At 41.1% G+C, this 26,563-nt stretch overlaps 1 protein-coding gene across 1 annotated transcript in view; it reads right to left on the reverse strand.

Annotated features, from left to right (window-relative positions):
* Nucleotides 1–1,409: 1,409 nt before the first annotated feature.
* Nucleotides 1,410–26,563, reverse strand: part of ntrk3b (neurotrophic tyrosine kinase, receptor, type 3b) — a gene marked incomplete at both ends in the record, with an annotated part of 161,357 nt that continues 136,203 nt past the window's right edge. The window contains 5 exons of the mRNA XM_080030427.1: nucleotides 1,410–1,595; nucleotides 6,499–6,657; nucleotides 18,572–18,815; nucleotides 20,905–21,077; nucleotides 23,571–23,701. Of these exons, the coding sequence (XP_079886553.1) occupies nucleotides 1,410–1,595; nucleotides 6,499–6,657; nucleotides 18,572–18,815; nucleotides 20,905–21,077; nucleotides 23,571–23,701 (893 nt within the window). The remainder of the gene's footprint in view (nucleotides 1,596–6,498; nucleotides 6,658–18,571; nucleotides 18,816–20,904; nucleotides 21,078–23,570; nucleotides 23,702–26,563) is intronic.

Consider the following 26,563-nt stretch of genomic DNA (forward strand, 5'->3'; position numbering starts at 1 on the left):
TTTAAAAAATGTTTTCGCCAACTTCCCTTGGGGGCTCTTGTAAATCCAATCTGTACTGTGTTTATGCCTCTTTTTAAGTCGCAAATAGCATGACCTCAGAAAATCCAACGGAAAACATAATTAACTTCTGTTTACATTTCTTCTGTTGAATGAGGTTTAATGTGAAAATGTTGGTAACTGGATTTTGTAACCTTTGGATGAAGGCAGGCTGGCTGTTTCTGCATGTTACTTATTTTCTGCAGCTCACAACATATTTATAATGACATTCTCTTCTTCTTATTCTATAGAGTGGAAAAGCAGTTGCACACGAAAAAAAGGCAAAACAAAAATGACAGAACAGTTTCTCAAAGCTTGTGTGTGTGTGGTGTGAGATATCACTTTTCAACATTTTATCTTGCCATTAAAAGCAAATGAACTGGAAAGTGAATTTGAGGTTTCATCACCTCCTTGGAAAAAGTGTGGTGTTGATGGCTCCGAGTCGTCCCCCATTCTCCAGAGTCTCTGTGATTCAGTGTCCGCGCACTGTGTTCACTTCCATTCACCTTCACCACATAAGACAATTTACCAGCACTGACACAGGCGACACAATCACCTCTAAATTAGGATGAAAACAAATACCATAGCTTTATACTTTAGCCAACCAGATCACAGTCAGAAAAAAAGAACCAAAATAACACCCGAAAAAAATAAGTTAACATAATTTTGACACATATAATTTTACAATATGTACATTATATTTTAAATTAAAATAGATTTGTCGGTTGTCTGATTGGGTAGGTCCTCTACAGAGCGCTCCCCCTTTTTCAACCATCCAGTGTTATTCCACAGTAGCAGAGTTCCCATTAAAAGCCCAGTGCCAGCCACCCAGAGTGCAAGTAAGGCTACCATCGTCAAGTCCCTGCCAATAGTTTATCGGTGACGCCTTCAGACAGGGCCTTAGCCCTTAGCAATACACATGGCAGGCCCTTCTAAAACCCTGACAAAACGAAATAAATATAAAATATATGTAATATTTCTATATATATTCATAAAACCAAACCCAGGATAGATTTTAACTCTGTTTCTCTCCATAATATCAGCAAACAGTGGCCATATTTTCTATTGCCAGTCCACTTCACTTTCCCTTTTTGTCTCCATTTTTTGTGTGTATTTTTGAAGTTTTTTCGAGGAAAAAAGAGTCTTCTTCAAACCTGTACATCTTATACACAAGTAAACAAAATGTAAAAGTGCGTGTTTTTTTGAATACGTTTTATCCACTATATCCAAAAGTGTTGCAGGCACTTATGTCCTTTCCCAAACATTGTAGGTGTTGTTTTTGTTTCGACAGTGGAGCAGGTTGGTTTGGTTATTCCTGGATTTCGCGTGGGTCCGTCTGTCCGGAACGGGCCACTCCCTTCCTGAGGCTGCCGCTAGCCCAGGATGTCCAGGTAGACGGGTGTGGCTTTCCCCATGGCGAACAGGACCTTCTGAATGTCCTTAATGTTTAGTCGCTGCTGTGGTTCCCTCTGCCAGCAGCCCAGCATGATGTCATACACCTCCTTGGGACAGATCCGCGGCCTCTCCAGAACCCGACCCTGGGTTATGCACTCGATCACCTGCAGAAGGAGAGAGAGAGAGAGAGAGCACTGGAGTGAGACGGACGATTTTCACTGACTGATTGCTTTGGTATGTTGGTAATGAGAAACCGGTGACACCAAGCATGCCGTCCTTTGGGGTTTTGAACTAATGAAGCCGAGATGAAAGAAATAAACAGAGTGCCTTCAGTCTTGAATTTGTCCATCATTAAAAGGGGAAACACGATTTGCCTGCACATTGGTAAGGGTGTGTGTTGGAGATGCTGCTAAGCCATGTCTTTGTTGTACTTGTGCTCTCATCAGCCTCTGACTCATTGGTGTTGTGACAAGTTGACTGTATCGCTTATGTCAACTCCAGGGTGCTGTAGCTTAAGGGGGAGAGGGGGGGGGGGAATTAATTTGATTAGTTAGACTAATTTAATGAATGGTTAATAGACATTTTTTCTAATATTATAATGTCATTTAAATAAGTAATATTCATGACTTTAACCAAATCTGCCGCCAGTGAAATCCCAACAGCAGCACAACAAGGCATGTGATCATTTGCTGCTATCTGAAGCCTAATTTGCTATAGACAGAAGGTACGACAGACCTAATCCGTATTTAAATTCAAATGATTGTTCCATGGTTGACACCCAAGTGACACCAACAGTAGGAACCTGAAAGAAAACTAAACAGAAGATCAAACCAATGGGAAAACCCTGTAGTGTTGTTCCGCCTGTTGCATCAGTTCACCAAGGTAACACGCTGCTTTCTCTCTATTGTTACATTCTGTTCATCTTGTCTTGTCATAGAAAGATGAAAGGCCTGGCAGACAGACTAGTGTGAAGGGATAAAGCATCAAGTTCTACAAAGACAGGGAGCCTCTTTGAATACATTTCAAGATCACAAACATTACAACCATAATAATGGCTACAATGGGCATTGCAACAATACTCACGTGACCCTGGAAGTCATCATGAGTGAATCAAAATCAAGCTTATTTACCATCATAATGAGGTTCTAAACAATAACCTGTTAAAAAGAATCCGGTAAATTCACAACCTACCATGTGGCGTGGCAGCAGTTTTATGTTGGCAATTTAAAGCCCCTGCTCTTTACAGAGTTATTTTACCGCAATATTTCAATTAAATAGGCACATTACTTATTATATCCAATCAGTCACATCAAAATATTATACTATCTATGATCAAAATATGCCAGGGTTGGATTAACACACACACGCACACACACACACACACACACACACACACACACACACAGCCCCAAAATTCCAATAAGGCAGCACAATCTGGGAAATTATAATAACAACAATTCACATTCAGCATATAATTAATGTAGCCGAAAATCTTCCATGCATCAAAATCAATGAAGCAGCCCTAGATATATTGTCCGTTTACTTCACACATTCTTCTTCCCTGTCAAACCCTGGCGCCTTCACAACGCACAATTCATCTCTGCTTGTGGCAGTTTGTTATGCTAGCAGGGGCTAATGTAGCATGGGAGCCCAAGCAGAGATCAGGAGCTGGCTACACAGGTCTGGTAAGCTCACTTCATCCTAGCTCCGCATAGCAAGATTTTTTCAGTTTTCTTCCAACTTGTAGTCTTCAGACCCGCTTGAGGCAATTTATAAGATTAATGGAGCTCCCTCTGGAGCAGACACAAATGTCTTTATACAACTGTTCTCACATTGTTGTGTACAATTGGTGTTTCCTCTTTGAGTCCCCCATTAGGTTGACCTCTGGTACTTTGTCCCCAGCTGTGTGACTTATGTGTGAGACCCCATGTTTGTTATGGCTGCACCATTCTTAATGTCTTGTGTATCATTTTAAACACATAACATCACATTCAACCAGACATACTGTATCTTGTATCATTTGAAACTTTGCCATCTCCTCTTTGAATTCTAATTCAAGTTATGTTGCTTTGAACAATGTTTGGATTATTTTTGGCAGTTTGTCTGGCCCATTGGTGTGCTGCTTCCTGTTCTTCTCTGTCATACATTGTGGAGCCTACAGAGCTCAGCAGAGAATAATGCCTTTTTGAAACACGTTCCTCCAGGATTCCAGGTGATAATCTTTCATTGCCTTGTTTAAAATGATTGCTGCAATGTATCATTGTGTTAGCCTGGTGCTACCAGACCATCGTACTTCATTTCATTTGTACCAAGCCCCAACCTCAGCGATTTTTACCAGCATCCAATAAGGAAGTGACCAAAAGTGTAGTACTTTTCAGTGGCCACCGGGGGTGGTACCAGGACTGAGCAATTTTTCTTTGACTCACTTGTTAGACAGGCCGTTTTCAAAGTCTTATTAAACCTGTTTACAGCCTGGTCCAAAAAAACATTCTAGTCTGTATGTTTAGGTCATATCTCCATGACAACACTGAGGGGGGGGGGGGATTTTTTTGGACCACGTGCTAGTTTTTATTCTTTTGGAGGTTCAAATGTATTGGCGCGATCTCTTGAGTGACAGCTCTCCGCCCATTGTCCCTCACTTTGCCTCGGAGGTATACGTCAGCTAGATGGGCGTATCTCCCTCCCCCCTGATGTGAGGCGGAGCAAAAATCTCACAAGATGGCGACGCGCATAAACCAGGATTATTGGATGCCGTGTGAATAACTGAGGTCAGCACGGATACTACATCCATATTATTTACTATCTATGATTTGTACAGAAGGTCTGGAACTGCTGTAATTGGCAAACGTTCACTCACTTGGAGGCGGGTGTCTGTTGAAGTTTAAAACTATTGGATCTGCTCAGTGCCACTCTGGATTAGCCAACCAATCGCATAACGTTTGGTCGTGAGCCGGCTTCTATTATTACTATCTATGCTTCTGACAGTGCGTTCCAGTTGTACAGGGAACTCGGAAATTTCCGACTTCACTAAGTATTGTAGTCTATGGATGTACCGGTACCTGGCAACGGTAACTTCCTAGAGCCTAACGTTTAGTTATTTGGATGACAAAGGTTGTAGGCGTCCATACTTTCCCGAGCAGATGCACTGGAACACAGACAGGTCGGAACTCGGAACTACCAAGTCGGAAATTTCCAAGATCCGAGTATAAAGGAACGTAGCATTCAACTGAAACTGGAGCGCGACTTTGACGTCATCGTTCTCAGCCACTTCCTCTGTTCGCTGATTGACAATCAGAAATGTGTTCGAGCAAAATCCCACCAATACGCCCCATCCCCAGACTGACTACTGAAGGGAAAATTTAATTTGGGGCGGAAGTAGGTAGGCGGGCAGAGCCAGGCAATCATTGTGTAATGATCTAGACAAATCTGAAAAGCTGAATAATAAGTTCAACATTAATTCACTTTTTTGAGGGCTTTTACTCACCTCATTATGTTGCCTAAAGGTTTGGGCAATGTAGTTTAATAAGCCAAGTGTTTCATTTAGAGTGTTTCAAAAGTATCTCTGCACCAGATGCATTGTACATCGAAATGTGGAACTCCCAATTTGCGTCTAGCCCCCCCAAAAAATATTGATCTTCCAGTTGAAATACTTAGAGAAGTGCAATGCATGCCACATGCCAGGTTATTCTTTAAGGTCGATTTAATTTTCTCAATATGCCCGCTTTACGGGAGGAATCCTAATTGAATTCTATTGATTCAAAGCAGAGCCTCCAATGGAAAAACTAACCAATCATGGGTGTTATGTAATGCAGCATCTTGTCTCTTGGCAACGCGGCATCAATTTATCACCTCGTTGGGCCAGAGTGACTCTCAATAAGAGAGAAAAGAAACAACACGAGGCAGTAGATTAAGATCCAAAATGGCAGTGTTCATTTAAATCTTCCATTAAAAAGCTCCTGCTTTCACTGTATCCCTCAGTGCTCTGTAAGGGAAGGCCAAACTATTGAATCCCTACCCACACACACACCTTCATGAATACCATAAAAAGAGAGACTGCTGCAGGTTATTTTTGTCCTATTTTTTTTTATTACACTGGCTATAAAACAAACTCCTGGTATTCTCCCTATATGTATGACTTTCTTTATGTTCTGTCTAACTCAAGGTCATTTGAAGTGCTCTTTTTTAATGAATTTTACATATATATTCTCATGAGCACCACCCAGGGTGGGAAATTAGCACCCGCCAATGGCGGGTATTTTTTCAAATTGGCGGGTGACTTTGCCATGTCTACCCGCCACAGTGGCGGGTGGATTTTTTCAAAATATACTAGAACGTGTTCACGGTTTCAAGCGCTGTGTACAGAAACATAGAAGCTCTCCCGGGCTTTGGGCTTTGCCTCGGAGCATTAGTTTACGTCACACAAACGTGGCAGCCGCCCATTGGTGTACAGGTGTATGACGTAACCAACCAAACCTTTGATTGGTCCAAGACTCTCCCAGAGCATCATGGGAAATCATTTGCCGCGAGCATCGAAGCTAACCTTCTTAATACATCCATGCAGTGTTGCCAACTTAGCGATTTTGTCGCTATATTTAGCTACTTTTCAGCCCCCCTGGCGACTTTTTTTTCAAAACAGCGACAAGCGACAAATCTAGCTTTTTTTCTGGTATAATTGGTGACTTTTTCGCCGAAGCAAATATCACTTTTAACTGATCACTTTTAATATCACTTCTCAACGAGCAGCGGGAGCCTCCCGGCCCGTCCCCCGTCACAGAGCACTGGCAGGCGGCCCGGTCCTCGCGCAGCAGCCCCTCCCAGCTGCGGTCAGAGCAGGAGATACACCTCTCCGCTCGTGTTCCGTTAGCATCACTATTAGCAGTTTCCCACCTCTTCTACAGTCTACGAGTAGTGCAATTCAAAATGTTATGCAGTGCTTGAAAAAGGTGGCAGGTAAAAAATAAAAGTGACTGGTAAAATTTGGCATCCACCCGCCACTGTGGCAGGTGGGCAAAAAAGTTAATTTCCCACCCTGGCACCACCCAATGAAATGCTTCAGGTTATCTGTACCTCATTGTTACCCAGCTGGAACCAAGGCTGCTTCCCATAGGTGAAGATCTCCCACAAGATGACACCGAAGCTCCAGACGTCACTTTCCGTGGAGAATTTCCTGTACATGATGCTCTCTGGGGGCATCCAGCGAATAGGGAGCATGGTATGTCCTCCAACCTGAAAGAGAGACCAGAGATCTTTAATGCAAATGAAACACTAGAGCGGGAAAAAAAACACACAGATTAGAACATTTAAGTCGTCAACACAGCGACCAGGGGATTAACTGTCCTTTGCATGTAACCGATACGTCTGGCTCAGCATCTCATGAATGACTGCAGTGCTGCCCTGATGTTGACAGTGATGCAAATGCAGGAAATTGCTGATTTATCTGCCACCTTCTCTACGTACGTATTGAATTGGGTGATTGGAAAAAATTCCTTAGGATATGGTATTAAAACGCCCCGTTGTTCTTGATGAAAAATAGCAATCTGCGATCCCTGCTCTGCGGAAGTGCCAGCATTGAGCAAGGGGATCAGAGTCTCAAAGCATGGGATATTACGTGTTTTAATCAGTTTTTTAAGTCTATCGCTTTCAACCAAGGGGTAAAGAAAACTGCTGAAATGTCTCTAATAGGGACCAATACATTTGGCTTCTAATATAAATTATGCTTTTTTAAATTGTAAGTGAATTATTTTTCTATTCACAAACGATTCTGAAGGAGAGGCAGGGTACCAGCTGAAGAGGGACACATCAGCTGTAAGTTCTATAATGTCTTCAGACCAGCAGAACATGAAATGAAGTCTCCCCCGGCTGTAAATCCTCAGAGGCTGGATATTAATCGATTAAACAATCATCCATTAATCATCCCAGCTCTCAGCTTCCATTAGCCACCATTGTTTTAAAACCTATTTCCCATTCATGTCGTGTGGCCGGGCTTTCATCATGGCGCTGACGAGACGGACAAGACTGATGTGAGAAGAAGGAGCGGGAAAGTATTTCAAGATGTTAGCTCAGAATCCTCAGACGTTATTCATTTGTGATTATTTTGGAGCTCATAAGTCAATGTATACGCTATTGATAGATAATGCTATTAACATGCTCCTGTGATTTATGACGAAGCCTGCTGGAACTATTGGAGTTGTTACATAAGGTTGGAGAGCCGCTATGATTTGATTTATGTTAATATGTACAAAACATTTTTTTATTTCTTTATTTTTTGGGGTAAAATTGAATAACACTCAAACACAAAAATCAATATCCATTAACAAAAGAATCTTGGTCCAAGTTTCACCTGCTAACTTTTTCCAGGGCTTTCAACTGTGTAACTGTAGACAAACAAATACAAGTGGCCGTTATCACGACTGAATTTGAAATTAATCCATGAAACATTGAGCATTCTTCCTTTGATGTGGAAAAATATGAAAAAATGGTTGAAAGGAACAAATAGTAATTTGACTTCAAGTAAGGTTGTCAAGGTAATTTTAATTTTTCCATTTGCAAGAAGTGTCACGGTCGGTTACTGACTTTTTTTAAACGTGTCCTAAAAAGCATACAAGGACAAATTGAATACCATGAAGAAAAAAGGAAAATAAGTATAACAGTTAGGAAACAGCCGATCCAGCCAGTTGAAGAATGGTGTACACAGTTGGCTACATATCACTTAACAAATAAATGCTTTGTAATGTACAACTTGCATGGAAATAATTTGTCCTATTACTTCCATCCTTAATGATTTTTTGCCATTGTTTAGTTTGTGTTATTTAGTTCAGTGTTTGGCTTTTGCTGTCTAGCCTATAGCCTATATGCTATCTCAAAATTTTTGTCTAGACAACAATAAGACGGATTTTAAAGCCCCTTTGAGGATTATATCTGTAAGTCGGTGGAAGTGCTCCTGCAGTGTATCAGATACATATCTTTGATCCATCCATCATCACAACCACCCATCCATCCATGCACTCACTGATCCATCTAGCCGACCATCCATCCATGTATCCATTTATCCTTCTGAGCTCATTCTTTTGTGCCCGTAGGGACAAAATCCAATACACAGTCCCAAATACAGTATACCACGGGCTCTGAAATAAACACCGGGACAACACTGTATACTGTAGCAGCAATCACCCTCACATGACTCCTCCGCTCTGTACCTCTGGGTAACAACACAATCAGAATCATTTAATCATAATCGGCTCTTCTCCAAACTCCATTTACCAGCATCCAACATCTGTGTGCCTTCAGCAGCTGCGAGCATTGTGTGGCCTTTTAAGTCTCGAAAAAAAATAACAATACATCAACTCAAGTCTTACTAATTACCTCCTAGTTCCGTAGCACGCTTATTGCATATTTCCTTTTGAAAGTCAAACACAATCTTCGCATGTCAACTTGACACAGCAGATGAATCTTCTGGATGATTATAAGAAAACATTTGTCACTCTGCCAAAAGGCTGCTCCTTCCCCGAGCATGTATTTAAAATGTCCTCTAGTTTGTACACTTCATCAAATTTAGTTGCTGAGTGCGAGGCCTCTATTTGTTTGCCTTTACTTGTCCTTCATCCATAACCTTCTCCGAGGTCTTGTTTGGTTGGCATCAGCTATTCCTGGATCCATTACTAAGTGTTTGTATTAGTCCTTTTCGAAATTCAAAGTGGTGATTTATTAAATGAGGTTCCACAATTAGCCTCTCATTTCTTCAGCTTGTAAAGTGTAAAGAATGTTTTAAACAGTACCTAAAGCAACAATTAGTCTCTAGATAAGAGCAAGTCTGTGTGGTGCAACCAGCTTCAGTTGATTGAAGCCTACATCTCCACTTAGTAAACACTTGTTATTAATAGGCTATGTTTGAACTTAAAGTAAAACTATGCAGCTTCTGAAAGTATTATTAACACAACCTTAATTAAACATTAAATTCATAAATTAAAATGCACCCTTGTTCAAATAAATCCAAGAGGTCTGCTGCTAATGCCTACTTGTTCTGGTATGACCAGTAGCGTATGTTGTCTAATGTTAGCAAACTTAAGATACAGTAGATATTTATTTCTAACTGGCACTTTAAGGCTCTTCGGTCAAGTCCCTTAATGATGACGTCCTTAAAGAAACGTACACAAGATCATGTATGACCAAAGTTATATGGTTTTACTTTTAACAAACCCTAAAACAACCAGCTCAAGCAGTTCACCTATGTCAATCTCTTATAAACTGTTGGGTATGAAACTCAGAGAAGCCAAGACGGTGCCTTGAAGTAGTTTTTCATAAATAGTTAAGACTTGGGACTTCAGTAATGCAAGGGTTCTTTAAGAAACCCCAACATCTCACAATAAGAAAGCTTCTAGGTATTTCATCATCTGGGTGTTGGATCTATACTTAGTATGGTTTTAGGTATTTTGGGCTTTTTGGACCTTGGAGTTCCTCACTGTAACTCCTTGTGTTCAGCTTCTTAAAAAAGTCGATGGCTGGGCATTTACAGTGCGCTGATGTTACCAGGCCGTATGCCTTTCTTATATTTAACACAAATCGATATTTGTACACATGGCTTGGAGGTCAGCAAGACCATTAGAGGCAGTTTTCTACAACAGCACCCACATGCTGACTGTGAATCAAAATCACACTCCATTAACCCTGTGAAAGACCAAGTTTTTGCACTGTTTCAGCAAAACAAATGGAGGGCATCATTTCACTTCCATTCCTCCCTCACTCACTCAAGAAAATGTCTATCTAGCAAGTCATTTAATACTGAAGTCAGTCTTTTGCTCCATGTGTTTAGAACCAAATAATGTGACATCAACAATAAAACATATATCACATCAAGTGATAATTTGGCTATTTCATCATGAAAAACTTTTGCAAAATGTAGTAATGCGAAAACTTTTTACTCCTCAGCGTACTGTTTTTTGTTTTCTTACATTTATCCAAAAAGTCAAGACAGAGTTTGCTGAGCACACACTTATTTCTCAGCTCCATCCTGATTCACATTAATACATTTACACAAATTCTTCACCACAGAACCGCCCACAGTCTTCTACTAATCCCACCAGGGGTTAAGTGCTCCACTCAACTGCATCTCAGTGTGGAGTTGAGAGAACACTTTTTTGTCTTTTTTTTCCGCCAGAATCCTCCAGTCACAATACTAATTCTTTACAGCCAGCCCAGGGGCATCTGAGGTTTTTAGCAGAATCTCAAAGACAGAAACAAACTTTTCTTCCTCATTTTTCAAACTCCACCCCCGTCAGCTCAATCTCTGGCTGAGTCCCAAACCAAACCAAATCGATCCACCATCAACCCTGTAGACAATCCAACCCTGTGGGTGTTTTTCTTCAATGATAGGAAAGATAAAATTGTAATTGCGGTAAACATAAATTGTGTATGTATTTATCGACACCCACTAGAGCGAATTTTGCGGCGGCCAGAGGGCCAAGCATAACTCCCTCTAACTCACCCTCAACCTCATCTGACCGCATTCCACTGCAAGCTAATTGCAAAACAAACACTGACTTATATCACCTGGTCTCATTAGACATGCCACGTTTTAGTATTGTACACAACATTAAGCCAATATTGATGCAGAGACCGGTCGCCAGTGTTGTGTGTTAAATCCTCTGGGCTGAGGCGCATCCTAGGTGGGCTCAAAGTGAGGTGAAGGAGTCGGCAAAGGGGCTGTGTACCAATCTGTCCCCCCTGTGGGGCTTTATCAAGATTAAACCAAATTAATTAAGTTCCTGTTAGTCCAAATGACTTATCTGAGGTCCACCCAGCTCGATGCACGCACGGCTAAATCTCATCAGATGCATACTAATCATTCCACTGCTGCTGCTGCTGTTGCCGTGGCAAACAGCATTACAACTGGCTGACTCTTCGCTTCCCCAAATGATTGCACGCTATCACCTTGGGTTTCTGTGACAAGGCCACGGCAATTAGCTTGGAACACGGGGGAAGCGGGAAAAAAGGGCTGAACACATAATAAAAATAAAATAATTGCCCCTGTAATTATCCTCATCTTTCTCACTCAATGTCACAATTGAGAAGCTGGAAATGCTCTGCGGGGAGTGAGGAATGAGTCTGTGTGTTTTTTGGTGTGTTTTTATCCGCTGTGTAAACTGGATTAGTGCTCTGCCTGTCCCACCGTGGCAGGGGAGTGATTGGATTAACAGCGTGGAGAGCACAGCGGCATGGCAGGGGGATAGATTACTGGCCCAGTTGGGCTCTTCCATGGGCGCTAGGCGGCCTGCAGGGAGCCCTGTGAGGGCCCCAGACATCTTAAAGGGCCCGATAACCATCTTTATACACTCTCTCTCCCTACTCTGGCCATGCTGCTATCACCGCTCTCTCAGCTCAGACAGCAGTGAACACAAGTTCACTTTTAGAGGCTATGGTTGTCCATTAGGTGTTTACCTGCTGTGCTGCTGCCAATTGGAGATAAAGTGGTATCTACTCTGGATGCTGCATGCCTGTGGGTGGTGAAACTTTCTGTTTTTTTATTTAAACATTCAGTATGTAGCATTCCAAACCGACTTGTGAAATACAATGTATTGATGGGTAGTTTTCTCAGTGTTTCGGCTGACTTTGTAGCTGCACTCTGATGTAAAATGTATGCAGTTCAGTTCTGATATGCTGTTAGATCACATACCTCCTGGGACAGTCTGTATTCGACATGGGTTACATATGATGATAAATGAAAGACACGAGTAAGAGTCAGCCAAGCTAGTGAGGCTGCACTATACAGAACAATTATTTAGACTAAATGCTAATGTCAATCTTGTAGCTTGCTTTTAATAATTAGCACAAAACACAAAATGAGTGGAAGAGGCATGTGGCGTTATTAGTTTTGCAAGTATTTTTACTTATTTCTGTCATAAAGTATTAAACAAATTAACATTTTGATTTTAAATGGCACTGGTATATCACAAATTGCATTGAAGTCATTCAATTATTGTTGAGATATTTTACTTTGAACCAAAAATGTTGTCGAAGGGATTAAACCGTGCTGTATAACTTTTAAATTAATGTGCTTTACAATTACTTCTCTCCCTCCGTCCAGTGTTTACTGTATGTTGAGCTACGCCAGTGGCTCTCAATTATTTTCTGTCATCCCCCCAAGGGGACAGAAATTATTTCGCACCCCCCTAAATTGTAATACTATTGAGAACCTGCTAATATTTATTTATTTATCTGTACAAAACCACTGTATGATTTTCTGGCACGAGCATTCTGCATACAATCACCTTATTATCAAATTAGATAACAAAAATTAGCTGAGATAACTTCTGCAGCAAAAAAATTCAAAGTTCAGTTTATTAGTGTCATGGTTGTTGTGTCCTTGGGCAAGACACTTCACCCACCTTGCCTCGTGTGAATGTCGATAGTTAGCCTGCTATCGGTGTATGAATGTGTGTGTGAATGGTAACGTGTAAATGGTAACAGGTCTCCCTTGCAAAAGAGTCTTCGGACTCAATGGGATATACCTGTATAAATAAAAGGTTAAGATTAGCTCAATTTGTAACATTTAAACAAGACTGCTCAGTCTGTGTGAATCTCAGGACAGAGAAACAAGAGCAAATTATTCACTGAGGTTTGCATTTCATTCAAAACATTTTTAAACTGTAAACATAGTTAAGGTGGTGTTTTTTCATTAGTATAGGCCAATAGGCCTTCTGTGATGCGATAACCAATAATTCATTAATGTTACTATAAGTCTACTTGCTTGATTTCTTTTTAAATAGCCTACAGAGACACTTGGAGACACATGTGGACATTTATTTACTGCAAATCGCGGCCTTTCGCGCGGATATGACCATACACAAGCACACATCGCGCGTGCTAGCACTTACATTTTTTTTTTTTTTTGGTCAGTTGGAAATCAAGGCAGCCCGTGCCCCACCATTTGAGAAGCACTGAGCTATGCTAACTGGCTGCTGGCATTAGCCTCATAAACAGACATGAGAGTGATATTAATTTGCTCATCAAACTCTCTGCAAGAAAGTAACTTACTGTAATTTTCATTTATAAATTCTCATTTCTCCCAAAATATTGAACTAGCTCTGAAGGATGTAGAAACCTGTATATGTCTTAGGCCTTCAGAAGCCAGGCTTCCTTTGAGAGAACAAGACCCAGGGGTAGAGGCTCCATGCGTTATTTCATCCTTCATGCAGCAATAATAAATATGGGCTGTGTACTCATTAGCACAAGGCTGCGTACAGTTTTGAGGAGCTTGTGCTTGATAAATAATGCAGCAGAGGAGTGTCTGTTTGATCCTTGAAACAGTAAAAAACCTGGGGAGCATTTTTCTTCAAAGCAAAACAGTGCAGGTAAGCATACAGGCTTCCCGGCAGCATCACAAAGAACCCATAGACCTTGAAACTGAGTCATTAGATTATACCATTGTTTGAGCATTGTTTGATCGTCATTAGTCTGTGATAATAAAAAAAAATGCAGACTATGACTTTAAAAACTATTCCTATTTCCTTACACAGAGTGTGATTTGTGTTGCCTACTTTTTCCCTAACTCACTAGAGCCGGAACTATGATTTATTTTACTTGAACACAATCCCGCTCTACATTCAGACCATGTTCCACTTGTTGAAATTGAAGAACAAAATACTGCCACTACTAAATGAAAACACCTCTGGAGGAAATCATTTTAATATTCTCAAGCAAAAACAAAAATTGAAAAGGGAAGCCTCTACTACTTATCCCCCGACAGGAATAATATGGCTGTTTGAGGCCATTTCTCTCCATGTCTAGGAGACCTAGCTTCCAACATTGATAGTCTATACCTGCAGCTTTCAGAAAGCCCAAATGAAAACTTTTTGTGAACTTTTTCTTCATGAAACAGTTTTCTTCTATTCAACAACACAGCCAGTGAATATAATCTAATCTCATCTAAATATCAGATTATATGAGAGTAATGATAGAGTTTTATGAGAAAAGTTTGCTGTCAAGGGGCCATCAATTTTATTGCAATGTATAAATGCACTTGTAACTCGACTTGGTTCAGTAATAAAGTAGACGTGCAATATAAAGAAACCTGTTGGTTAACTGCAAGAAATTATATATTTTATAACGATATTTGAGAAGACATGCAGATTGACAGCGACCCTGCGTGAGCTCCTCCATCTGTCCTCCTCCTCCTTGAAACCTTTCGGTGAAAAGCAGTATTTCCCTCTGTCTTCTTTCCTGCACCTGGAGCATTCACTATCATTTATATCTACCTACAATAATTCAGTGCTTTATTCTCTGAACTCAGAAAAACATTAACTGATATATCGTGAGGCAGAGGTATAAACCACCTTCATAGCAGGCAACCGGTGCTGCCATCGGCCTCAGTTGTTTTTCGCAGTTATCTCTTTTTGAAACAACACAAAGCGTATTGCGGTGCAGGGTGGTTGAAGGAGCACATGACAGATGGAGGTGAATTAGGACTATATTCATCTCTTTGGTGAAATGGTTCCCCCCCTGCTGCAAAGTGTCTCGGGGAGTCCCACAGGACAACAAGGGTCAATACAACTAGTCAGCGATGGGAAGATTGTGTACTTGGCAGGGCTGCTGCTATTTATAATCACTCAACACAAGGAAAGTGTCCAATGCGGTTAGGAGCTCCTTATCTCAGGGCTCTGTCAATATTCCTCTGTGTAGGTGGCCAGTGATGCTATCACTGCTGCACACCACGCCAAGCAGCAGCTTCACACCAGGCCTGCCACACGCACACACACATAAACCCACACACACAAAAGATTTGCAAAGAGTATCCTCACTTCCTCATTGCAGTGGGTGAGTGGGCCGAAACTGAAGATTATTCAATAAATTATTTAACCTTGTGAACTTTCCTCAATAAATTCCCCATTGATGGAGCCAACAATTGACTGCAAGAGTTCCCCGGGACCGGCTCACTCCTCTCTAAAACATTGCTGCCGTGATGGCTATTCAATTTGTTTCTCACACAAAGCGTAGCAGAATTTCAACCAGGAATACTGACTGTTTGCGTTCTCACTCTCATAAATAATTTCTCTCTCTAAATCCTCTCGTTGCAGGGAAAACTGTAAAGCTGCTGTCTCTATGGGCTGTTGATGCTGATCGATGCAACCCTACCCCCACACCATTCACCTCAAGTCCTCATCATTTTCAGCACCCAGGGATCTTTCTACAATATTCATCAGAGTTCCCATCCATCCATCGATCCAGATCTTCAGCACTAGTCTCCACCAGTGTCTTAACTCCATTGGGATGACAACCCCCTTTACAATGACATCATGACAGGGGTCTAATCGCCACATATTCTCACACGCACGCACACATGAACGCACGCACACACACACACACACACACACACACACACACACACACACACACACACACACACACGCACACACACACACACACACACACATACCTTCACAATCTTTACTCCCCAATATAGACTGACCAGTTCCTCTGACACTGCAGTCCTTTTCACTGCTAACGCTCTCGTTAGCCGGGGCAGACACACGTGGAGTCACCAACTGCTTCTTTCCAGTGAGGAGTGTAATGTTCTTGGAGGTCCATCTTTTGACTCCCTCCCTCTGTACAGGCACCCTGACCAACCAGCATGAGTGTAGAGTATTGCCAAGGACATGATCCCCCACTGGCTTCCCAACATAGATAGTATATAAAGTATAAAGCTTCCCACACATAGATATGCCTGCAAACACAGTCTAGGATTAAAGCTGGGCCCCTGCAGAAGTAGGTGGAGTGCACGCCCACTGACAACCCCTCATTAATATACCGTATATTTCGCTCACAGACACTGCCATTATCTAGGAATATACAGTGAAAGAGCTGCTATTTTACCCCCTGCTAGGCCTTATATGGGATCAAACCCCTTGCAGCTACACCCTTTTGTCTTTTGACTGAACAGTAAATTCGCATTACCTATGTATTAGCCTTATACTTGTTCAGACAAGCACAACCATTAAGTGTTTCAGCTAAATTGTAACAGTTTACTAAATCAGCTGTGACCCGGTCTTCAGGGACAATTAGATTAACAATTATTTGGTCCAAAGCAAGGAAACACACACCGTTTTGCCTTTTATTCCACTAGCACTGTTCCACAGACCAGAGTGTGTGCTTAGAAGCTGCCAAGCACACCCACTGTCATACTGGCTGTCACTGGCATCCATTTGGGGCTATTGAAACCGATTTGTTACTAAACTGTACGCACAAATACAATGCTAGATGACATCCTTGGATTGGCTTGGTAAAAATAAATACTCTGTTACCAGGCTGGACAATGCTGCTGCTGCTCTACCCCCTCTCTTTCTCTCTTTACAGTATGTTGCCTTACAAAATGGAAAAATACATAGGAAGCAAGAACAATGGCATCACAGGAATGATAAATATGTAGATGACCCACTCAAAATGGGACCGACACACACAAACATGTGTTCTCCTTTAAGTAAATCAGGGAGACTTGATGCTGCGACATTTGCACAGCCTACACACAAGTGGAGGAGCTTAAGATCTACCATGGTTACCATAAAAATTGGCCTACATGTAGCCAGTAGTGTTAAAACATCCAATTATTCCAATTATTCTACCCACAAAGAGCTTATAATGCGTATCCAAGACTATAACTAGAGTATTTATATACCCTTGATACTAAACCCACAATAAGCTTTGAATATAATAATTCAGAAGAGAAAAATGAACATGCCATTAAGCTGTGACTCAGAGCTCGCAAACTGTCTGTGATGCTCAAAAAACTCAACACAGCTGTGAAACTGGTTTTAGACTAAGGCAATGAGGGAATTTATATGAACTATGGTGATGCTGTACATTTTTATCATTTCTGAGTCTTCACATCCTCCCAACACCGCTGTTCTGCTGCGATCAGAGATAATTAAACAGAATTATGCATGACATTTTTTCAAGTTCTGATTTTCTTTTCCCATGCACTGAAATGATTTAATTGCCAACCTGACACTTTTATATCCAGTGAAAGCCAAAACAGTGCTTGTTTTACAGACACACTCCTGCATCCACTGAATACACACACACACCGACAACAACATACACACACACATGCACGCATGCATGCACACACGCACACACACACACACGCACACATACACACACACGCAGAACCCTGCCAAAATTATTCAACAACCAAAACTTAATAGTCACATTTTAATAATATTCACATAACACAGATGGTGTGCATAGATACTGTAAGCCACAAACTTCCATATGCAAATTCCCTCGCAAATTATTTCATGTGTGCAGAGGTGCTCACCCAGCAGGCAAGTTCCTTCATAACTGCTGGCGCTGCCCCCAGCAAAGTCTGAACCTGGCCAGCTGTCACAGTGGACAAACAGAATCAGGCGCACCTAAAGTCATTTTACAAAAGTGGGCCTTAAAGGGTTCCAGATCTGTAGGAGCCATCACTCCATAATATCCACTAATTTATTCAGCAAAATGCTACACTCTTTAACACAGCGGGTGGCCGCCTGGTTTGCGGCGTTCAGAGTGGCTAATCTTGTTTAACAGTAGAAAGGACAAGAATTGGGAGCTACATAAACAAGCGGCTAAGCATCAGGCTGCAGGCTCAGCAGGCTCATCTCTTAGCACACTGCTAAACCTCTCAGTCCTGGTATGAATTCAGGGTGTGGAAGCCCTGGGGCTGCACCGGAGGGGGCGAGCTGTTAAGTGTTCTTAGAAAAAAGAAAAGCTGGAAACAAAAACATATAAACAAAATATGACCCCAGAGAGAGCAGATGTCTTCACACTTTGGAAATATATTTTCAGTGAGCAGCCTAAGAGGATTTAGCAAAAACTGTGTTGGACAAACTATTTACATTTTTAAAAAGCATTGTGAACATCCACAAATAAAATGTACTTTTTCTGTGTCAGGTCGAACTAATGTTTCTAATGTTTGTGACACATGTGCTCATGATAAGATGTAGAGAAAGAGGCATAGTGATGGCCAAAAGCTACTTTAGAGGCAACTATGACAAAAAAAAAAAATGTGTGTCAAAAGTTAAATTTTTTTCCATCTTCATTAATGGTTCCCAGTTATTTGACGGCTAAAGACAATAATCATAGGTCAAGATCCTTGGTCTTGTCTTACCCTGTAGTAGTCACTGCTGTAGATGTCCCTGGACATGCCGAAGTCACCGATCTTGACCAGAAGGCCGTTGCCTACCAGGCAGTTGCGGGTTGCCAGATCTCTGTGGACAAAGTGCTGTGAGGCCAGGTAAACCATGCCCGAGGCGATCTGGGTGGCGATGTGCAGCATCTGGGAAAGGCCCAGCTCTCCGTTGGACTGCAGGGGCTGGCCATCCACCAGGATCATAGCGTCTGGCCCGTGGGCTCTGGGTAGAAAAAATAATTACATTTATAAATTTGATTAACAAATATTGGTGATGGAGAACACTGGTCTCTGCTTTAAAATGAGGCTATATCACTTTTGCTGAATGTAGAAGACAAGACAGTGATCAAAATTTGCTATTACAGGATAACTGAATGTCTCTCTGTAACCTGAAAAAATAACAACCACACAAGTCACACAAGTAGGGAAGAGTCATACAGTCAATGAACTGACTCAGTCATGAAGCAACATATTTAAAGCGTACTCACAGTAGTTAAAGCTGCAGCAGTAAAACTTACTGAGTTTAATCATCTTTTAAAAGTTACAGAATCTCACTCACGACTGGATGTAGAACCCTTTAATGCCCTTTCATTAGGGAAGACTGGAAACCTGACTGCCCACTTAAATGAATAACCCAAAGCTCCTTAGTGAAGTAATACATCCTTATCCTATCAGTATGGTTGCTTTTTTCCCCCGACATATTGAGAATAATTAGGATAATAAAGAGAGACAGTTAGAAATACTAACAAATCAACTTTAATCTCCAAGAGGCTTTAATTGCAATGGTAAATAGTTCAGAGCCTGCACAGCTTTTATTAACTTTGGGGCTGTTAAACAAATTTCTGGTGGGCTTGGAGATGAACATGTTCATGTATTCCAGCCTGTCAAGAGGTTTAATCAAGGCTGAGGGATTTCATCAAGTAAATTTACCAGAACAATTTCTCTCAGGTTGTCTTTTTTTCACCATCTCTCAATTTTAGTGCAATTCAATGGCTTTGCTTTAAAAGTATGTGAATCATAATACGGCTCCACTGTAGAGGTATTAGTATAACTCTCCCTCATGCCTTGTTTGCACCAAGACGTGCGGTTCGGTCCGCCACAACACAAATTTGTTTGCATTTCCATTGTAAGTAAAATAACAATGGAAATAAAACAAAGTAAAATAAGCTAACTGTGCTGTACCTATATTTGTTTCCCTTTCGTTGGAGCTACACACTGCAGTCCGTTGATTGGTCGACCGAGTCATAATTCATATTTGAGAAATATACTGCTGTATGTAGTCACCTCGCCAAGAGTGAAGAGCCTTGTATTTGGAGAAAATGTTTGACTTGCAGCTATAAGTCTGTCTGTGGTGGAAATGCAAGCCAAATGTAGTGGTACCATTCCTTACCAAACTGTGCCGTGCCAGACCAAACTGTGCTGCTCAGTGAGGCATGGAAGTGTCAGGCGGACTCTCTAACTCAATTTTACTTGACATAAATCTAGTTTTAGCTGAAGGAAAGCTGCCCTCCATTTATCTTAAAATGGAGCTGGACCCGGCACAGGCACAGCATATACTCTATTCATTCCTACTGATTCTACACACATCTCATTTGTTAAATGTGACCAAGACGACCAATAGATCCAAAATCAGCCATGTCTTGCAACCTTGCATGAAATAATTTCATCATTTGCGACGTTGCCTTTCATTTCAGGAATGATTTCCCAACAGAAAGTCACACACACACACACACACACACACACACACACACACACACACACACACACACACACACACACACACACACACACACACACACACACACACACACACACACACACACACTCTTTCAATCATAACATGTTATCTTTTCAACTATTGCTCAAGCTTCAAAAACAAGCTAGACCTCTCACACACAGACACACGGGTGCTGTCACAACACTTCTATCCCAGACTCCTCCTGTGCTCACTGATATCAACTGTAGTGTAGCTTCCTATTACCAAAGTGCTCACTGTACCGAAATCATGTCTCCTTTGTTGAGAATGATCTGAGTTCACTTCACTGGGTACAGTCTGACATACATGAATTTGACCAAATATATATATTTTTTATTGGTCTCTTACTGAAGTTTTAATTTTATATTCCACCAATAACTTGATGGGCTATCTGATAGCCCCACTAGTACTCTGAGTGAAAATGCTCCTAGTACAGATGGCACACACACATTTGCACTTTAATTGCCTGTTCATATGATGAATTTCTAATTCGCCCGGCTAGCAATAGCCTGGTACTTTAAGGTTAAATTGCCTGAGCCCTGACTAAAGAACTGACCTGAGGAATTTGTTGAGGTCTCCATGCTTCATATATTCGAACACCATGATGAGAGGGTCGCCGTCTACACACACTCCGTAGAATTTAACAATGTGGTCGTGCTGCAGATTGGTCAGTAGCTCTGCCTCTCTCTGGAAGTCCTTTCTTGCTGACAGGTTGGGATCTTTCAGTGTCTGAAAGGTATACATTTAAAGACATTGTATTGCATTAATATGAGGGAAATATTGGAATGGATGGTTGGGAGGGTCATAATGAGACCCTTCCAAAGGCAGAATATAGTACAGTCCATGCTAGTCATTTGTCAATTGGTGAATTCCAGTGATGGTTCATGGAAGCCAGGTCCAGAATGACATATTGGAACTATTGGATGGGTAGCCATAAAATGTTGTACACACTACAGTAAGTCTCCAGAGGAAGACGTGTGACGTTTCATCTTACGGCTCCATGCGGTTGGCAGTTTTGTTTATTTCACAAAAAATACTGCTTATCGGTTTACCATGATCAATGATAATTGATCCCCAGTGTATCCTAATCCTTTTCATCCCCTGACTCTCATCTACTGCAAGCAGCAGGTCAGAATTGAATTACCATCATCCTTAGCTGTACTAACATACCTGTTTTAGTGCTTCTTTAGCATGTTACACATTGATACACGTTGAGAACACGCATGAATAATAATGGATAGGATTTATATAGCGCTTTATTCCCTAAGGACTCAAAGCGCTTACAGGCTTCCAGGTTCCATTCATTCACACACAGTCATACCGGTGGTGGTAAACTACGATAGTAGCCACAGCTGCCCTGGGGCAGACTGACGGAAGCGTGGCTGCCATTCCGCGCCAACGGCCCCTCCGACCACCACCTCAACCATACAGCAGTCATACACATTCACACCTGCAAATCATCATGTTAGCAATGTCATTAAGAGCGTTTTAGTGTGCAGTTTAGCAGTATTCTAGAAGTATAGCTTCACAGAAGTGCTAGCACGGCTGTAGATGCTTAGTCTTGTTTTCCTTTTATATCCAATCATCTCTTCCCTTTTCAAACAAACTCCAGTTTATGTTGTTGAGGTGCTTGTTTGCCCACCTCCCCCTGTATCTTCACCTGAACATGACATTGATTCTAAAACACATTTTGTTAAATCATCAATAAAACTTTAAAACTGTCGGTCTGTTCTGATTGGAACTGCATTTTCAGTATTTCACTATACAGAAGGTGGCTATACATTATATCGACCTTATAATCATTTAGATAGTTGTTAGGCCAGTAATCACTAACTTTCAGGAAGTACAGGTGCAGCCTGCTAGAAAAAATGTATCTGATTAGTCAGGGATCAATCAGGGAGTGCTTCTATTGGAGAAAAACAAAGACTTCTGACACCAACATAAACAAAGCAGGTTGCTTCTCGCTGGCCTTGAGTACTGATTTCCCAACCTGCTGCACACATTATTACAGATGGAAAGACCATGGGAAGTAAAATATATTTTACTGTTATGTCCTGGTCTTGCAGTGAAGGGCTTGAGGTGGTTGAGATGTACGGCCGGGTAGGTAAAATGGTCATAAAATTCTATTACCAAATCAAACCGCACTCTTAAGGAAATGTTTCTTGTCTGGGCGTCGCTCCAAAACAATACCTCCAAGTGCTCAAGTACAATAAATTGAGGGGAAGCGCTGCAATACATTTTTCCTTTGTTGACCTTTAAGTGCATTCAAGTAAGCCTCCTCCTGCTTTATGACAGGAAGAAGCGTCTTCAGAAAGAAAATTGCATATTGCATTGTTATTGTCTTTTAAAAATCAAAAGGACACTGAAGAGAGGGCAACCTATGAAACAGATGTCATTTTCTTTTTTTTGTTAATCCTGCAATACTTAGAAAAGGATAAGACAGCCAGGCACTCCATCATCTTCCTCCTAGCACTTCCACTAACTTCACCTGTTGTCAAGGTCAGGGTTTCAGGGCTAGGTTTGCTGAGTCTGCAACCTCATATTCAGCCTCACCCAGCTTACCATTCATACAGTTCATTGTATCCACACTGGGAGCAGCCAAGCACAACCTAATGTTGAGCAAAGCAAAAGCATTGAGGGCCACCTCACAGGGGGCAATGGCTATACATGATTTACATATTTAGAAACAAACCACCAAGTTCACTGACTGATAATTGGAAAGGTTTTGAATGGATAAAAAGACAGGTAGAGTTTAGGGGACCCAGACCCATCCAACAAAACACTCTTTATTCCCTAGGCCAAATGTCCCTAAGAGCAATATTCATTCCTGATACTTTCATATTGCTAAATGTTCGTTTTGCTCTAGTATGTCAGTTACAAACGCAGAAAAACATGGTATTGATTCAACCTACATCAAGTTGATGGAGGCTCAGAGAAAACATTGATTTTCTGAGATCTCCATTGTAGGGCCGTTAGCATATATAATATAGACTCCTTTTTTTCCATCAATGTTTGTCTCTTTTCATTGATCTGTCTAAAGCTTTTGACACAGTGGATCATCGTGGTAAAATTTTCAGACATAATCATAGTCTGGCAGGTATCCCCCCCATTAAACCACACACTGTTTTGACAGAAAACACACACACGCACACACACACACACACACACACACACACACACACACACACACACACACACACACACTTAACATTAAGGACGTACCTTGACAGCCACCAGCATCTTTTCCTTGGTTGGGCAGAGGTTGTAACACTCCGCCAAGAAGACCTTGCCAAAGGCACCTTCACCCAACTCTCTCTTCAGGATGATATCCCTCCTCTTTATATGCTGGACAACTAAACCACAGAGAGCAGAGAGAGAGAAGGGGAGAGGGAAGAATAGTTCAATAGTAACTAATTTTATATTAGTCTTAGTACATTTCAATAGGACAGAAAACTATGCTGTATTAGAGAATCCCCCCCCCCCCCCCAATGAACATCATGGGATTTAAGTTTAACAAATGCTAAAGGGGAAGACAGGTAATATGAGGGGCAAGCATGACAGTGTCAGATTGCAAACAAAGAGAGATCCAGCGTTCTTGCAGCTGTATGTGATGCACTGTGCAGGTACCGCTAGTTTGAAGTATTTTAAAATTCCAGTCAAGAACTCTAATCTGTAAAGATACCGAACTTAATGTGTCATGCTGAATTACAAAGAGGTGTGAGAAAGAAATGATGCACTTGAATTCCCTTTTGTGAAATAATGGTGAACCTGTTAAAAAAAAGATCGTTATATGTGTGACACATCTTAAGTGAAGTGATGGCAAAAGCAGTTACGGAATATGGGCTATTGTCAAACTGAAGTTTTATCTACCTTTGTATATAGTGTTCGAGTGGTTTTAAATCTCCAGACAACAAATAAACCGCAAGATGACATTGGACCTGCTACAAACATCCTCATGTGGATTCCTGGGTCTTACTTTTGTCATTCAAGCAACACAGGGGGACATTTTCTAGTGAGAACAGAATTGTAAAATGTATATTGTACTCCCAATAAAAGGATCATTTTAGGGTTGCAACACAGTAGGGGAGAACGGGGTGAGTAGGCACACTTTTTACTCTAGTGAGGATTGCTTACATCTTTCAATAGTCATTCCTACATTAAATTGAAGCTTAATGTGTTGGCTTGAAATGTGTACCCCTCACTTTTTCTATCTTATTGTAATAAAGAAGAAATTAATCATCAAAGACACCCTTACACATTGTGACAACCAACCCCATCAAGGGGTCGGTTGTCAAACAAAATGGGGTTGTTTGTCACAATGTAATCTTAATGGGAATAATCTTAAAAAGAAGGCAAGAAAGTAGAACTAAATTTGAAAGTTTAATTGCATTGTCAAGTTGACAAATAGGCCTACATAACTTAATGTAGCCTTGGCAGCTGGTCTAGTTTGGGATGCACTGGGTTGTTTTGATTTTGTTGCCCTTTTTTCTTTTGCATGCTAGCTGCCTTTTCCTGCTCTATTCTTTCCTTCTCTGGGGTGTCAGTGAGGATACAGCTTGACAATGTCTTTCATTATTGGGTTCCTTTTCTGGCTGCAGCCTTGAGATAACATGTGACAACCAACCCCCCAAAAAATGTGACGACCAACCCCAACTTGAATTCTTGCTAACATCAAGGCCAACAACCATCTGACAACTAATTAGCTTGCTAACCACAATCTAAACTATAGTTTACCCTTCACACTTTGTATGGGTAACAAGTGTTTTGTTATAAACCCATTGTGTAAAAGCCTAGAAGAAAAATACTGAGGAGCTAAATATTTTCAATTTGACATGAAAAACACAAACAGTCGTCTCACCTCAAATTCAGCAGTCTAACTCCAAGAAAGACTATGTATGTGACCTCTGATCCCAATTCTGGATATTTACATACCAAAATTTCACAGACAGCGCCTTCTGGTTCCGAGATATAACGATTGTGACAACCAACCCGTGTGACAAATTACCCCGTTCTCCCCTACCCTCTATTCTGATTCTGAATAGTGTGACCTTCAACCTTCTGTCCCCTCATCTTGGAAGTTTTTCAAAATTCATGATGACAGAACTGAAACTTATTCGTCCATTAACTTGATAAAAGCGGTGAGTCTCGCAAGCTGACAATACTCATGAGAGCAAGAGGCAGAGTAAGTGAGGGAGACAGAGATAAAGGAGAAAGGAGAGATATAGTGAGACAGACGGCACTGCGCCTGGTAAGGTATCAAGGGGGCAAAAAATGAACCACCTGATACCTGCCAGGCTTAGAATGAGAGTGAGTTGGCGAGGAGCATGAGTAGTTGGCTCATGAACTGAACAACTCGTCATGACTCACTCTGAATTAAACATGGCAGCCTGTAGGTTTACCAGGAAAACTCTACCGCTACTATAAACACGCTCGCAAAAACACACCGTTTGTATATTTATACTTAGCTCCATAACCGCACATTTGGATAAAGATGAGACATGAGTGCTCAACAACAATATACAAGGTTAGGCGTCATAGCTCGAGCTGTACAATAGCTCTCTCTCTCTCTGCTTTAAAATATGAATGATACGAAGCTAAAAAAAACATAGCTGAAGGGCATAAACAAATATCTTCAATATATTATATCCAACTTTTGAATTGAAATTTATTTTAAATTGAACCTCGATCACGTTGCAAGGATGGCACTTATCCTAGGTTTTTCTAACCTTAACTATTTATACAGTGTATAAAGGGGAACGCCACCAATTAACAGTCATCAACATATTAGGTCATTGTGATAATTTAAGGTTTCACTCTGCAAAGGTGTACCAAGGTCCACTCCAGCGATGACATTGAAATAAATTATTAAAAGGACAGAACCAGATATATTCTTCTTATTAAGCAGAGTGAGATGTGACTGACATCTGTTATTCAAGGCTGCGTTGTGCATCTTATATCTTCAGGAAAAAGTTGTGCACCGTATGTTGGTATTGACTGAAACATCCTTGGACAATTATATAATGTGCAATTCTTAAGCTTGCTTTCGGTCTGAGCTGGGAAAGACAGCTTTTAGCTTCAGTGCCCCTGACTCCTGGAAAAACTTACAGCAACAAATTAAACTAAATAACTTCATATCCTTTAACCAATTTAAACAAACTATCTTAAATCTGCCAAACTCTACCTGTAACTGTTTTAATTAGGCTATATTGTACTTT

Source organism: Ammodytes marinus (assembly GCF_949987685.1).
Source record: "Ammodytes marinus genome assembly, chromosome: 1".
NCBI lineage: Eukaryota > Metazoa > Chordata > Actinopteri > Uranoscopiformes > Ammodytidae > Ammodytes > Ammodytes marinus.